The 12,856-nt window shown below is 38.7% G+C and overlaps 1 protein-coding gene across 5 annotated transcripts in view; it reads right to left on the minus strand.

Moving 5' to 3' along the window:
- VEZT (vezatin, adherens junctions transmembrane protein) overlaps window positions 1-12,856 on the minus strand; it is a 68,814-nt gene that overhangs the window by 14,204 nt on the left and 41,754 nt on the right. For 4 of the 5 annotated variants that reach the window (XM_051610948.1, XM_051610939.1, XM_051610976.1 and 1 more), the window contains exons 7-11: window positions 12,060-12,207; window positions 8,670-9,001; window positions 7,848-8,041; window positions 2,803-2,903; window positions 1,446-1,653 (exon numbers count right to left, since the gene is read on the minus strand). In XM_051610948.1, the coding sequence (XP_051466908.1) occupies window positions 1,446-1,653; window positions 2,803-2,903; window positions 7,848-8,041; window positions 8,670-9,001; window positions 12,060-12,207 (983 nt within the window). Of the gene's footprint in view, window positions 1-307; window positions 683-1,445; window positions 1,654-2,802; window positions 2,904-7,847; window positions 8,042-8,669; window positions 9,002-12,059; window positions 12,208-12,856 lie in introns of those variants that run through there. The other variant, XM_051610958.1, reaches the window with a different exon arrangement.

A 12,856-nucleotide genomic window follows, 5' to 3' on the forward strand; every position in this document is an offset into this window, starting at 1 on the left:
GCTATGGCCACAAATGGCCTGAGGATATATTGATGTGGACAGGTAGCAGCTGCTAACCTAGGTATGGAAATATCCTATGCAAGCTCCCCTGACAAGAACTCTTTCTGCAGCAGCCACTGAATCTGTCCAGACTTGAACTGATGGTAGGATTTCTTCTTTCTCCTTTCAACAGCGAGGAAAGGAAGACTTGAAGAGCTTTATGTGAAGAGCTGTGTGTATCAAATCTAACACCAGAAGGATGATACAGAAATCCTGCTTTTGAGCAGACTCTGATGCAATCTGTTGTCTTAGATGTTTTTTTTAACTCAGCTAGAAGAGAAAATATCAATGGCCAAGTGATTTCATTTACCACAGTTGTAGCTAAATGGACATAAAAAAACAAGTTGTGAAGAAGAGATATTTCTATGGGTTTGATGTCAAAAGAAACAGTCTCAAAAATAGATATGGTCTGCTACTGTGTGTTCCCACTAAAGACTCAAACCATGGTATTTTTTCCTGGCAGATACTGGCAGAGGCAGAATCCTTGGATACGTTGCCAGAACTGAGGGTTGTTTTTCTTGACAGAGAACATGAAATTTTTCAGAGGACTCTTCCTAAACTGTTTTTAAGAAGGGATGAAAATGGGAAAAAGAAGGGAAAAAGGGATCACCGAGTCCAGACATCATCCCTACTCTACAAAGTTCTGCAAAAAAAAGACAAAATATTATTTTAAAGATAATAAATCATACACCTCAAGCAGTGAAAGCAATCAGGTTATTGCTAGAACAGGAACTGACTGTCTTGTTGAGGCAAGAAAGAGTTCCATATTCCTGCCTTCAAGTGCAAGTGAATGGAGCTACCCAGCAGTCTTCAGAGTTAGTAAAGGCTAGTTTGGAAGAACTCTCTTGTTAGGGTTTTTGGGATTTCTTCTGGAAAACGTATTCTGTATCACTCTTTCATGGAAATGAAAGCCAGGCTTACTGTTTTATGAGCCTTTAGTATTTCAAAGTCTAGCTCTTCGCTCTTAACCTATATATTTTTGTAAGTCTGGGATAATTTCTGATGGTTTATTTAAATTCTGAAAAGTAATTTATTTATGCACCCTGATTAAAATTCATATTTACTGCAAAGCCATGAGAGAAAATCAGTTCAGTCTGCGTGGTGTATAGCCTGACAGTTCTCTTTATGCTGTCTTAATATTTTGTTTTAATATTTTAGTTCAATATTTTGTTTAGAGCCAAACTCCCATTTCTCTGAGTTCTTTTCAATATCTAGTTAAATGATTGCTACAAGTAATAGAAAGAGATGGACCAGCAAACTAAGGCCACACAGCTCTATCAAAGACACTACTATAGCCAAGCACTGTCTGAATTCTAACATGGTCAGAAGTTGATAGCAATCAGACACCTTTGAAATTCCCTAGGCTTAGTTCTTAAGAGTTAATAAAGAAGTAAAGCAGTGCTTACCATGGTCGCTGAATAACAGCTGTTTCCATTTCTGTCTTTCTATTTCTGAAGCTTTACATCCCAGTACAGATTTCAATTCTTGTAACACCCTCTTAGATTCCTGTCTCTCTCGTTCTTGTCTCTCTCTTTCTTCCTGGGAAAAGCAGTAAAAATCTTCCCTTTTGTATTCATTCTCTGTATCCGAATAATCAACATATGCTTCCAATTCCTAAAGAAAGAAAGGGGAAAAAAATTATCTTCAATCTCAGTGTAGACTCTGTCCTACAATCTGATGCATGATCAAGTGGTTTCAACACAAGTCAACCTCAGTAGTAGGATGGAGCCCTGTTTGGGCATAGCCAGTGGATCTGACACTGCTCTCAGTTGTATTTGTGTAATTTTGGAGCAAGTCCACTCCCTGAAAGTTAACATTGCTTAAGTCACCTTTCATACACAAGTATGATCGAATAACATGCCTTGAAAACAGGAGTCAACTTCCCATGATTACAGGTAGGGATAAGCAATTCCAATGGAAATTTCTTTTTCCTTTTTAATTTACACTGTAAGCAATTCTTCCTCAGTCAGGCTTCTTGCTGATCTAACTTATGTAAATCCTTATTAAGAGGATGTTGAGAATAGCAAGCTTCTCCAATTTTAACTATATTGTCTTATAAGCATGGAAAAACAGAGCTCCCTTTATGGTGTAACAGACAGCCAGTAAAGTTATTAGTCCCAGCTATTTAATATGGAAAAAAATCTAGAGAGAAGACACGTGGGGTGGGCTTGGGAGAAGGCAGAGGGGACAGAGCAGAGCATGAGTATTCAACCTGCTTTCTGAATGCATCTGCTGCTCAGTTCTGGGATGGAGGAGGTCAGTCTTTCTCCAGGACAGCCCACCACACACAAGTTCCCCAAACAACACAAACCTGTTCAGTGTCACAGTTTTAGGTATCCAGTAATTAATAGATTGCTCAAACTGAAGACAGGCTGGTTTGTTCTGGACTTTTTTCCCCCTTTTGTAACTGTGTCAGTTCATCTAACATATGCCAGTAGGACTCTATTTTATATCCTGCCTTTTAGCAATTCACATTTTTTTTCTATATTACTCTGACTTGGGTTGCTGATCTCCTTGTGTCACTTATTTCTAATGATATGTATGAGAAGAAGTGAATGCTAAAGCTCTTTTTTCCAGGATGGGGAATACCTCCCCATGGAACAACAAAAGGAATATACACATTTTTAAGTCCAGTTATGGCACTGGCTATGTACTTGATCTGTCCTGGCAAGACAAGAAGGTCACTGCACAAGCAACTGAAAAAGGAATGGATACAACAAACAAGCCCCATTTATTATTTTAAATGGTCCTATTTTTTTTTACCTGCTCTTCAGGGATTGGATCTTTGTTTTCTATGTATATGGCAGGCCGTGTTAAAGGTACTGTAGTGTGCTGTAGGCTGTCACAGGAAACTTCAGGTTTGCCTTTAGGGGGAAAGAAGAAAAAGGATTAAATAAAAAAGATTGAGTGTTGAATGATGTTTTTAACTCACTCAGCAGAGTCCAGGCATTTTCATTAGGGAGGACTGACACACATGAAAGAAATTATTAGAAGGCTGGTTAGAATACATTGAGACTCTGTGCTAGAGAGCATTTAAATAACATAGATATTTTGAAGTAATCTGGATCTGATGAAACTCCTCTTGAAATTCTTCAGCTAACACATCTGAACAATTTTATGGTCTTTGAAAACCTGCAGATGGCAAGACAAACTGGTAAAACCAGGAGAAAGACTTGGTGCCCAAGTTTAAAAAGAGAAATAAAACAGTAAAACTAGAGGCAAATCAGCTTCAAACCATTAGAAAATACTGGAAGAAATAATTAGGCAAAATTTACAGGAAGCTGTCTGGACGGTAGCAAGGAGGTAAGTGACAGCCAGTGTCAGTTTGTTGAGAACAGAAAATGTCAAATCACTCCAATTTCATTTTCCAATGCACTAACATCTCTTATGAATAGAAAGAAGGCGACGACATCCTGCATTTTGTTTTCAGTGTGGCTTTTGACACGGTGTCACAACATACTCATCAGCAAAATGCATAGGCCAGGAGAAGTTGCTATGAGGTACATAAAACAGTCTTTTGGATAATCAGTGTAGTTACCATTTTCAGACAAGAACAACATATTGTGTGAGGATTTGTCTCAAGTCCAATACTCTAGTATTTCCAATGGGTTAAAGAAAAGAGTTTAAGCTCATCAAATCTACGGACATTGGGATAATCTGCAAGAATACTGAAGGACACAATTAGAATCAAGAATGATACTGGAAAGTCAGAGACACAGCCCAGGAAGAACTGGATTTCAGATATTTTTGTGCTTTGGAATAGTGAAATGTACAAAGATATGACACTGGACTGGGCAGCACCACCAAGAAAAGGATGTGAGCAGCCTAGTAGTCATGTATCCCCTGCTGCAAGCAAACAGCCAGACTACATTCTGCAACACATCAACAGCACTGACTGTTAAGACACAGGCAATTACATTTCTACTCTTGCACTGAACAGGCTGTGGATGGAACACAGTGCTCAGTCTGGGGTTCCTTCATTCAATAATATAGTGGACCAACTAGAGGGAGTCTGGAGGAAAACAGTGGAAATGATCAGAGGACTAACTAAAGGACAGCTGTCCGGGAGGAGCTGAAGGACACAGGGTCATGCAGAGAAGATAGAAAGAACCATGTTAGCTGTCCTCAAAAATGTAAGAGCTATAAAGAGGAAATGAATTTCCATTGTGGGTGGATCAGAAGTACTGCTTTTAAATTGCAGCAAAAGGTATTTGTATTCAGTAATAACTTTCTACTGGTAATGGAATTAAGTGCTGGAATTTATGTCTAGAAACACTGTAAAATGTCTTTAGAGAGAGGGTTTTAGGAACAGGTAAACATTTACTCATAAACACTAATCTACCCTTGAAAAGGGAAACGGGCTAGATGACATTGCCAAGGCCCACCTATCCCTATTTTCAATTTCAAATTTATACACTGAATACTGAGGGATGGTATTCTGAAGGTAGGCATTTCACATTAATGACAATTTTAGTGAGGACCAGTTACCTGCTTTTGCAAACAAGGAAAGTTGCCTGGGATGAGCTAAAGATTTGATATTCCAGAAGTATCTAAATGCAAAGTGAAAAAGAGAGGTGAAGCATGTAGGGAAATTTGAGGTAAGTGGAAAACTGACATGAGACATTTATTTTATATATATCAAGCCACTGCATATGTCCATTGCATAACTCTGCTTTGGAATGAAAAAAAACCACAACATTTAAATAATAATAATGACAGCAACAACAATAGAAATATGCTCCTGCAGGTATGAAGACAAAGTTGGAAGAGTACATGGAAGTTACCAATTAAAAGCTTGCCTTCCCAAATCATAGGAGTAAAGCAGCTGCTCTAATGTGTACAGGCTTCTCTGTTTGCCACCTGTATGGATGACACCATTGCTAAGAGTTCAAGATCACAAATTCAGAATGTTTAAATAAAACTACTGCCACTTTAGTTCCTCTTCAGTGGATCCAAGGACTGCAAGATCCAGGAGCTTGCTGCAGAGTATTATGGCCTTGCTCTTATAAATATCTGAAAAAGTTGTATACATTTGCAAAGATAGAGACAGTTTAAAAGGAAAAAGGATGGAATTTAAACAGTTTGGGAGATGCTATTTCAAAAATCATTAAAATAACACTGTAACTGGACATGAAGGGTATTCCCTGCTGTAAAATTAGAAGCAGATTACTGCATGCTTAAATTGTCAAGGCCTTAAGTGCTAAATCAGTTTTATCAGTGATGAAAAAAGGTAAAAGAATAAAAAGAATATGTTGGAAGTGAGCAAAGATCAACATGTAAATCAATGACAGCTAAGTATATGCCAAATTAATTTAAGGAGAAGTGAATTCTCCTCAAGATGCTAAAAAGCCCCCCTTGCTCCCAGGCTCTGTTCTGTATCTGACAGGATCAGTGACTAACAGCACTGGTTCTAGAAATACAGCATGTCCCATCAACAAAGAAGCCAAATGGCATTCACTAAAGTAACCATGTAATATATGGTTATGGATATACTAGTATCACCACCCCTGAAAGGCAGGGAATGCACAAAATGTTCCTTCAGCATTCTGATGCTGAGAGGAATGAGTTCCCAGTTTCTTCTTCTCCACGGAGCAACACGGACCCTTTGCTGCAACTTCTGAGCTGACTTTTGTTTCTCATGGAAGGAAACGCTCCTGTGCTGAGAGCAGTAGGAAGCAAGAAGGACAAGCAAAGATCTGTCTTGCTTGGTGTATAAACACGGTAAGAATGAAAACCAAACAAGCAGTCAATTTAAAAAGAGGATAGATTTTGCATTTACAGATGAAGAAAGAAAGACTTATTTTGTTTAAATACTAAGTACAACTATGAGATACTGCTAAAAATATTTAACAATCTGTACAGCTTTTATTTAATGAAAGATTTCCTCTCAAAACTGGGTCTGCGCCATCAGAAATGGCTCCCTCCTCAACAGTGTTCATAACTGACATTGGAAACAGTATTCCCACTGCTCCCCTGGTTGAACTAATGAGTTGAACAAAATATCTACTGCAGCAAAAGTGCTGAACATCTGTGTAAGCACAGTGTTCCACTACCATGGGGTTCTTGCTGCAGCTCTTGTAAAAGATTCATTTAGTTTTGGATAATAGTGCCTAAAGACAAAACAAAGATGTGCTTAGCTGTTATATTATTTCAGCAGGAAGGTATCTTCTTCCACAGAGCTTTCAGGAAGCATTGAAAAAAAAAACCCTGAGATAATTTAATGAAGTAATCCACATAATCATGACTGACAGACCAGCTGTTAAGATCTGTAGAAGGGACAGGAGAAGAATTAGACTTGATTTCATGCACAGCTTGAAAAGGTCAACTCACAGAAGCTGGACTGCTTAGAAATATATCAGGAAAGTTAAATGTAGTCAGATAAAAATAGTTTTCAATGACTAACATAATTTAAAAGTAGCTCCTGTGGAGTAATTCAGTAAACTTGTTGCAAAATAGAGATACAACCCCAGCACATTTCAAGGGAAGTCACTGGGCAAAAGTGAAAGTGAATGATTTTTTTTTTAATTTCCCACACAATCCCTCCCTTCTAGATCACACACTAGGTTATTCTTGTACTGAACTTTAAAAAGAAACAAGTTATAACAAAAGTGCCTGCTGTGAAATTTATACACAAAGTAAAAATAAAACTAAGATAAGTAAAAATATGACAGCAGTCTAGAAAGGACATTTACAGGAAAGGGAAAAAAAAGATCAGTGGAACTGCCAGTTGTGGAGCACATCAACAAAACACAACAGGCTACCACATGCAAACGTATCAGACTACATCTAATATCCTCATGGGTTGTTTTACACAGCACTGAGAGGGAAGTTGTAAGACTAGACTATCAGGAAGGTACACACAGAATGGGTTACACCGTGTCTGGACCTGCATTAGGCTTCCCAGCACTCCCAGTTCTGATGTAAGCTTGAACAAAGTTGGCCTGCACACCCCTAGGCCCATGGCAACATTCATCCATCTACTGAATATCCCACTCATGTATCACTAAGAGCTTAGCTCTCTGCAAATTTGGATTTCTGTAGGTAATTTCCTGATATCCCAAGTAATAATTTTCCTAATGCAGTCTCCATTACCAGCATTTTTCAGATGCTGGGCTATGCCTTCCTGGGAGAGCAAAAGAGCTCCTGGAAAAAAAGATTAGAAAGTATAGGTTCAACTCCATGTCAGGAGAGCCTAAATTCAATTCCATTATTTCAGCTAGTTGTGATTCACAAGGAGAACAGCATGGAGAGTGCAGGTCACTAAGGAGAGAGGCTTAAGGCAAAACATTGGGATATGCTGCTCAGGATGACTTTTAAGCACACCGATTAGCTCATCCTCTCTGGTAGAGCAGGTAAATGGGTGTTGTATGTTCAATACATCCTTTACAGTTTAAAATGTCCCAGGAAATACCATTGTCAAGAAAGTTTCATGACAACACCACTGTAATTTCAATTAACTGTGTAATTTTTATGCAGTAAATAAATGAAAATCTCTGGGATGACACGTGAACATTTTCACACGTGATTCACCAATCAGAGGTAAATCCCACAGTCGCTCTGAACCTGGAAACGTAACAATCTGAATTCACAGGCCTAACAGACTGAGTTGGCAAGTTTACACTTGTTGCTGAAACAAAAGCTTCAAGGTCCTCACAACGAAAAAGTCTGACATATGTATATAGTTTTTCAGTGTATGGTTGTTAAGACCTTAGTCAGCAAAAATTCTGATACACAGGCTGAACGCTGTCTTTGATCCACTTGACTACTCCATCTGCAAAGTGTCACATGAGTTAATCTCTCCCATTTACCTTTTTTATTCGGGTTTCTTCCACTCATTTTTTCCACCTGAGAAATGGCTTCTTCCCAGCAGCTGTTGCTTGCCTGGATATGAGGCTGAATAAACTTTAGTTTTTGTTCCAGAACCTGATGGGCTTCTGTTGTCAACTCAGGTGTCTCCTTAGTATTAACAAGTTTTTCAAGTTCATCCTCAAGAATTATTACCCTAAGTGATGAGGAGATGAACAGAAGTAAGTAATAATAAATATTTTACTTCACCATTCCTTTAAGTATGTCACTGAATAGCCTGTTATTTTCTTCACGTTTTAAGAATCTAACTCAGCCAACTCCTCAGTGATGCCACAACATTTAAAATATAAGCTCCTTTTTTCCCCATCAAGTTGCTCACCTGCATTCATTATAGTAACTTTTATTTGTAAAACTAAAGGAGTAGGACAGTTTCAACTATTTCACCAAGGCAGCGATGACTCTTTAAAAGTATTTACTAAGTAGTTACTATGAGCTGAACTTTATAAGAAAGCGTTTGACATGTGGCAAAATCACTGAAAGAGAAGTATGCTTTCAGATTTTTTTCAAGAGAGTGACAAAAGCACTGCAAGGTCTTAATGCACTGCTTAGCTTTGAATTTTCACCGAGTACTTAAAAAAAAAAAAGCAGTAAATAATATGAGGTTTCATATTAAACCAAGGATTTTGACCTCATAGTATGTTGAGACAAGCCTGTGATGGTATGACTGTTGGTATCTGCCTTTTCTTGATTTTCATCTGGGATACAAGCTGACAGCCCCAAGAACTCAAGTCCAAAGCCTTCTTGTAACTCATATGTAAACTTACTCATTGAGCAGGGCCTTGAGATGAAGCTGCAAGCTGCGTACCGCTGTCTGAAGGCTGTTCAGCTCCCTGGACTTCTGCTTTGCTCTGGCTGACCGCTCAAAGCCCGACTGATGCTGAGTTTCAAAGTACCGATAGAACTCGTAGCTTCGCTTCAGCTCCTCTAAGCAGGCAGCGTGTGTGTGAGGTAGGCCTTGGGTCACATCTGACAAGATATGATGAGGCAGCCGTTCGGGGGAGATCAAGGGCTTGGGGGATGCGTTGGAGGGGGAGAGGAGCAGCACCAGCCTCCTGAAGAATTCTGAACTCTGCCCTACCCAGAGCTGAAAGAGGACCTGCAAAACAGGGTCGGGTTAGCTGGGAAGACAGCCAGTCTGCAAAGTAAATGCACAGATACATCGTGGGGAAACGTTCCTTGGCCAGCCACAGGAACTCTGAAAAACCTGTGAAAATGCACTGAATGTTTTTGAAGGGTATCCCAGACCATGTGATGTTCAGATCTTGTGAACCTCAGGTGACTTAATTTTCAATGAAGCATATTATATGCAATTATGCTGAAAAGACTGTCAGAGGCCTAAAAACTCATATTCTCACCAGGCAGTCTCATTATTTGCTATAATCTCCAGATACCCCACTGCTCCTAAAGGGCTGCCAAAATTCCAGTGGCAGCAAAGGCATTTTTTCCTTTATAACACCAAGCTATCATTTCTGTGATCTACTAGCAACTGCACTGCCCCACACCCAACCTTGAAATGTGAGTCTAGTTGCACTGTACTTCAACAAAAAACATTCTACATCTGAAGAAAGCTGAGCTGTTAACTTTTTCTTTTTTTTTTTTCAAAGTGAGAAATTTTTCCAATGCCACTAAGGAGGGAAAGGTTTGTAAAAAATGAATCAATTCACAATGTATAAATGGTAAAAAAGACACCAGTCAATCTGTGAGCAAGGGCACCCACAGTTTTAAACTTGAGAAGTTCCATTTCCAATGAAAGGAACTATTTTCTTAGTTCAGAGAAGACTGTTGGCTCAGTAGATCATGACAGAACAGCAGCATCTTATATCTCTAAAATGAAACAGAAAGGTTATGACACTTTTCTCTATTATACTGGTCCTAATTAAAAGGGATCAAATGTAGGTGAGTATGAGGTATAGTCTGAAATCTGTTCCCAAGCATTCCAGACCAAAGAAGACAAAATAATTGCTCATCACGCTTTTTCCACCCCTCCATAGCTACAGAACAGGACTAAGAATTTACTTGTTCTGATTTTTTGTTTTTAATCTCTAAGATTTGAAATAATGTATTTACATTTCTGTACTCATACTACCATGGACAAGTAGCAGTTTTTTCCAGTGTACAAACAATCAAGAGCAAAACATTCAGAATAGTAACACAAAATGGCAAATGCAGAGAGATGTTGTATGAAGCCCCCAAGGGCATATAAAACCATACTTGGATGCAAACTGATAAAATATTCCAAAAGAAAAAAACACAAAAGATAGTTATGAGAAGAAAGGACACAAAAATATGAAATTAATTTGGGGCACACGTGCAAGACTGTGATTTGGATGGGTGCAAACAAAATGGCAGCAATCACCCAAGTGACCTGGAAGGTGTGCTGCCCTGGATGGAAAGTCAAGAGCTCATGCTATAATAAACACAAAAGAAGACCAATCCCTTCCTCCAGACACAAGGCAAAAGCAGTGAAGGGGTAGCAAACAAAAGTAGTGAACCTGAGGAATTTAAAATAATAATGCGAAACCTACGTGAAAAAGGCACAACAATGACAGAAAAGGAAAATCCAGATGTATTTAGGGTTGCAAATAGATTGTTCTACCTATGACTTCTGATGATTTTTACTGCCAGTTAAACTTCACCCAAAACATCCAACTGCCTCTTCTCAGCTTGAACCAGTATTTTTTCTTAAGCCAATTTTTTTCACTCTTTAAATTGGTGTAGTTCAACAACAAAGTAGCCCAAAGGCACAAGCTATGTTTCTCATCTGGCCTACACATGGACTTTGATGAAAATTAAAATATTAACCAAAAGATACATGGATACATTTCTATGTATTCTACCTGCATTTTAGTATAAAGACAAATCCTCTCAAATTAAGAAATACTGAGGAAGACTCCACGTAAATCCAGGGCTTGAAACACAATGAAGTCCTAAGGTTATCAAAGTATATATTTTATTATTTACACAGGAATCTGCTTAGGACTGATTTATGTTGATTTAGCTTGGTTCAACTACACCGTGTCTAGCCTACATTGCTGCCTGATGCCACTTAGGTATACCAAGATTTACTAGTTGTGAGCTTAACTGTACCCAGAAAGCATCCCAACCAGTTTAACTAAGAGATTTCAGTTACATTACTGAAAATTGCAGGTAAACAAAGACTTAGCTTACAAGCTTGGCACCTCTGACTGGCTTCTTGTACTTAAAAAGAAGTGGGTAAATAAGTGGGCTTGCGTGGTTGCAATTAGAACTTCAGCTAATGAAAAGGCAGGAAAAAAAATCCCCAAAGCTTAGATCTGATGTAGCTCTTAGCTTACAACTAATTAGGCAAAGCCTCAAAGCTTAGCAATCACTCTTACTGGTAACATTTGCTGCCAGAACAAAAGAAGTCTAGGAATTAAGTTAACAAAGTGCAACAAGAGCCAACCCCATAAAAACACAAAAGTAACATAATAATGGAATTTTCCATTTAAAAAATCATGTTAAAAGGTTCTCAGCAGAGAAGGACTAGAGTGTAGAAGGCCTGTATTCTAATTAGATCTTCTTTCCAATTGCAAACATTGACTCATGCGAATTATAAAAAGTTAACATCTCAAAACAAAACAGATAAAAAGGCCATTACATGGTTGTCATTCTGTTCAGTTGAATGTTTTTCCAAGATCAAAGAACCACACTGGCTCATGGCAGCAGGGGTCCAAGCTTATGATTTCTACTCCTTGGTGTAACTAAATGCAGCTATTCCCTTTGGCAATTACAACTAATTTATATCTTCAGCTGCCTCTCTTTTTATTCAAATCAAGACATTAACTAAAAAAGACGTAAATACATATCTGGAAATTATTCAGCTGGGATCAAGGGAAATCAAACAGCAAAAAATAATGTTTAAAAAGGAGATTGATCAAGCTGATTATAAAAACACTGACTTGAACTGATGTGATTTGCAGCAAAAAATCCTAATGCATTGTGCAGCTTCTCTTCAACTACATGCAAACAGAAACCACCTAAATGCCAATAGATGCAGATGCACATGATATGAGACCGATTCCACCTCCCCACCAGTTGACCACGTTAATACAGGCTATTATGTACAAGCCACGAGGCTTTGTGACAACTGAAAGAGATGTTCCTGATGTGTATGTCCTCCTAGGAGAGGTTACCTTGAGTGCAGGCAAGCTGAAGCCATCGGTGAGGTTGTGTGCCTCCTCTTCAGAGACCTGCTCTTCACTCAGTCCCAGACCCAGCTCCTTGAAGGGGACTACACAGATGTAGCTGGTCACGTTATCACTCTCTGAATTCAGAGGGTAGGTTTAGCTGGAGTTAAGGTGGCTAACAAAGCAACTTTTGCATGCAACCCACAGAAAAGGAAAAAAATTCAACACCTAAAAAGGTTTATTTCTGGCAATTTGTATGAAAGCACATACATGCCACTCAAATCCACCTGACTCCTGTTGAACTGAACATTTTGCAGTCCTTATTCAAAGCACAAGTTCTAAAGGCTCTTAGAAGGATGAGAGATGAGACACTGACAAAATACCTACGTCTAAATACAAACACATACAAAGAAACAAAACAGATTGGTAAAAAAATCCTTGCATCCCTTTCAAGTGAAGAAAACATCTCATCTGGAAATACTAAGTTTCCAAGAAGTAGCTCATGTCAGTCTCAAAACAGCAACTGTATATTTAAGAGGACAGAAGAGAACAACTCTTGTGCAATTTTAAGTTTCAAAGATTGCATTTGTCATAGACAGGACAATGGGAATACCCTGCGAGCTCTGTCTGTGGAGGGACCATTCAGAGATCTCAGCAATAACTCCTCTTCCACAGGTAACACTGTGAAGAACAGGAGCTCCCCATTTGTCATACCACTAATTTTACTGATTACACTGCTGAAATGCCACCATGATGTGGGCAGGAACAGGGACGAACTGTTATCCACTAACACTATTCAGCAC

The sequence above is a fragment of the Apus apus genome, chromosome 1 (genome assembly GCF_020740795.1).
Source record: "Apus apus isolate bApuApu2 chromosome 1, bApuApu2.pri.cur, whole genome shotgun sequence".
Lineage (NCBI taxonomy): Eukaryota > Metazoa > Chordata > Aves > Apodiformes > Apodidae > Apus > Apus apus.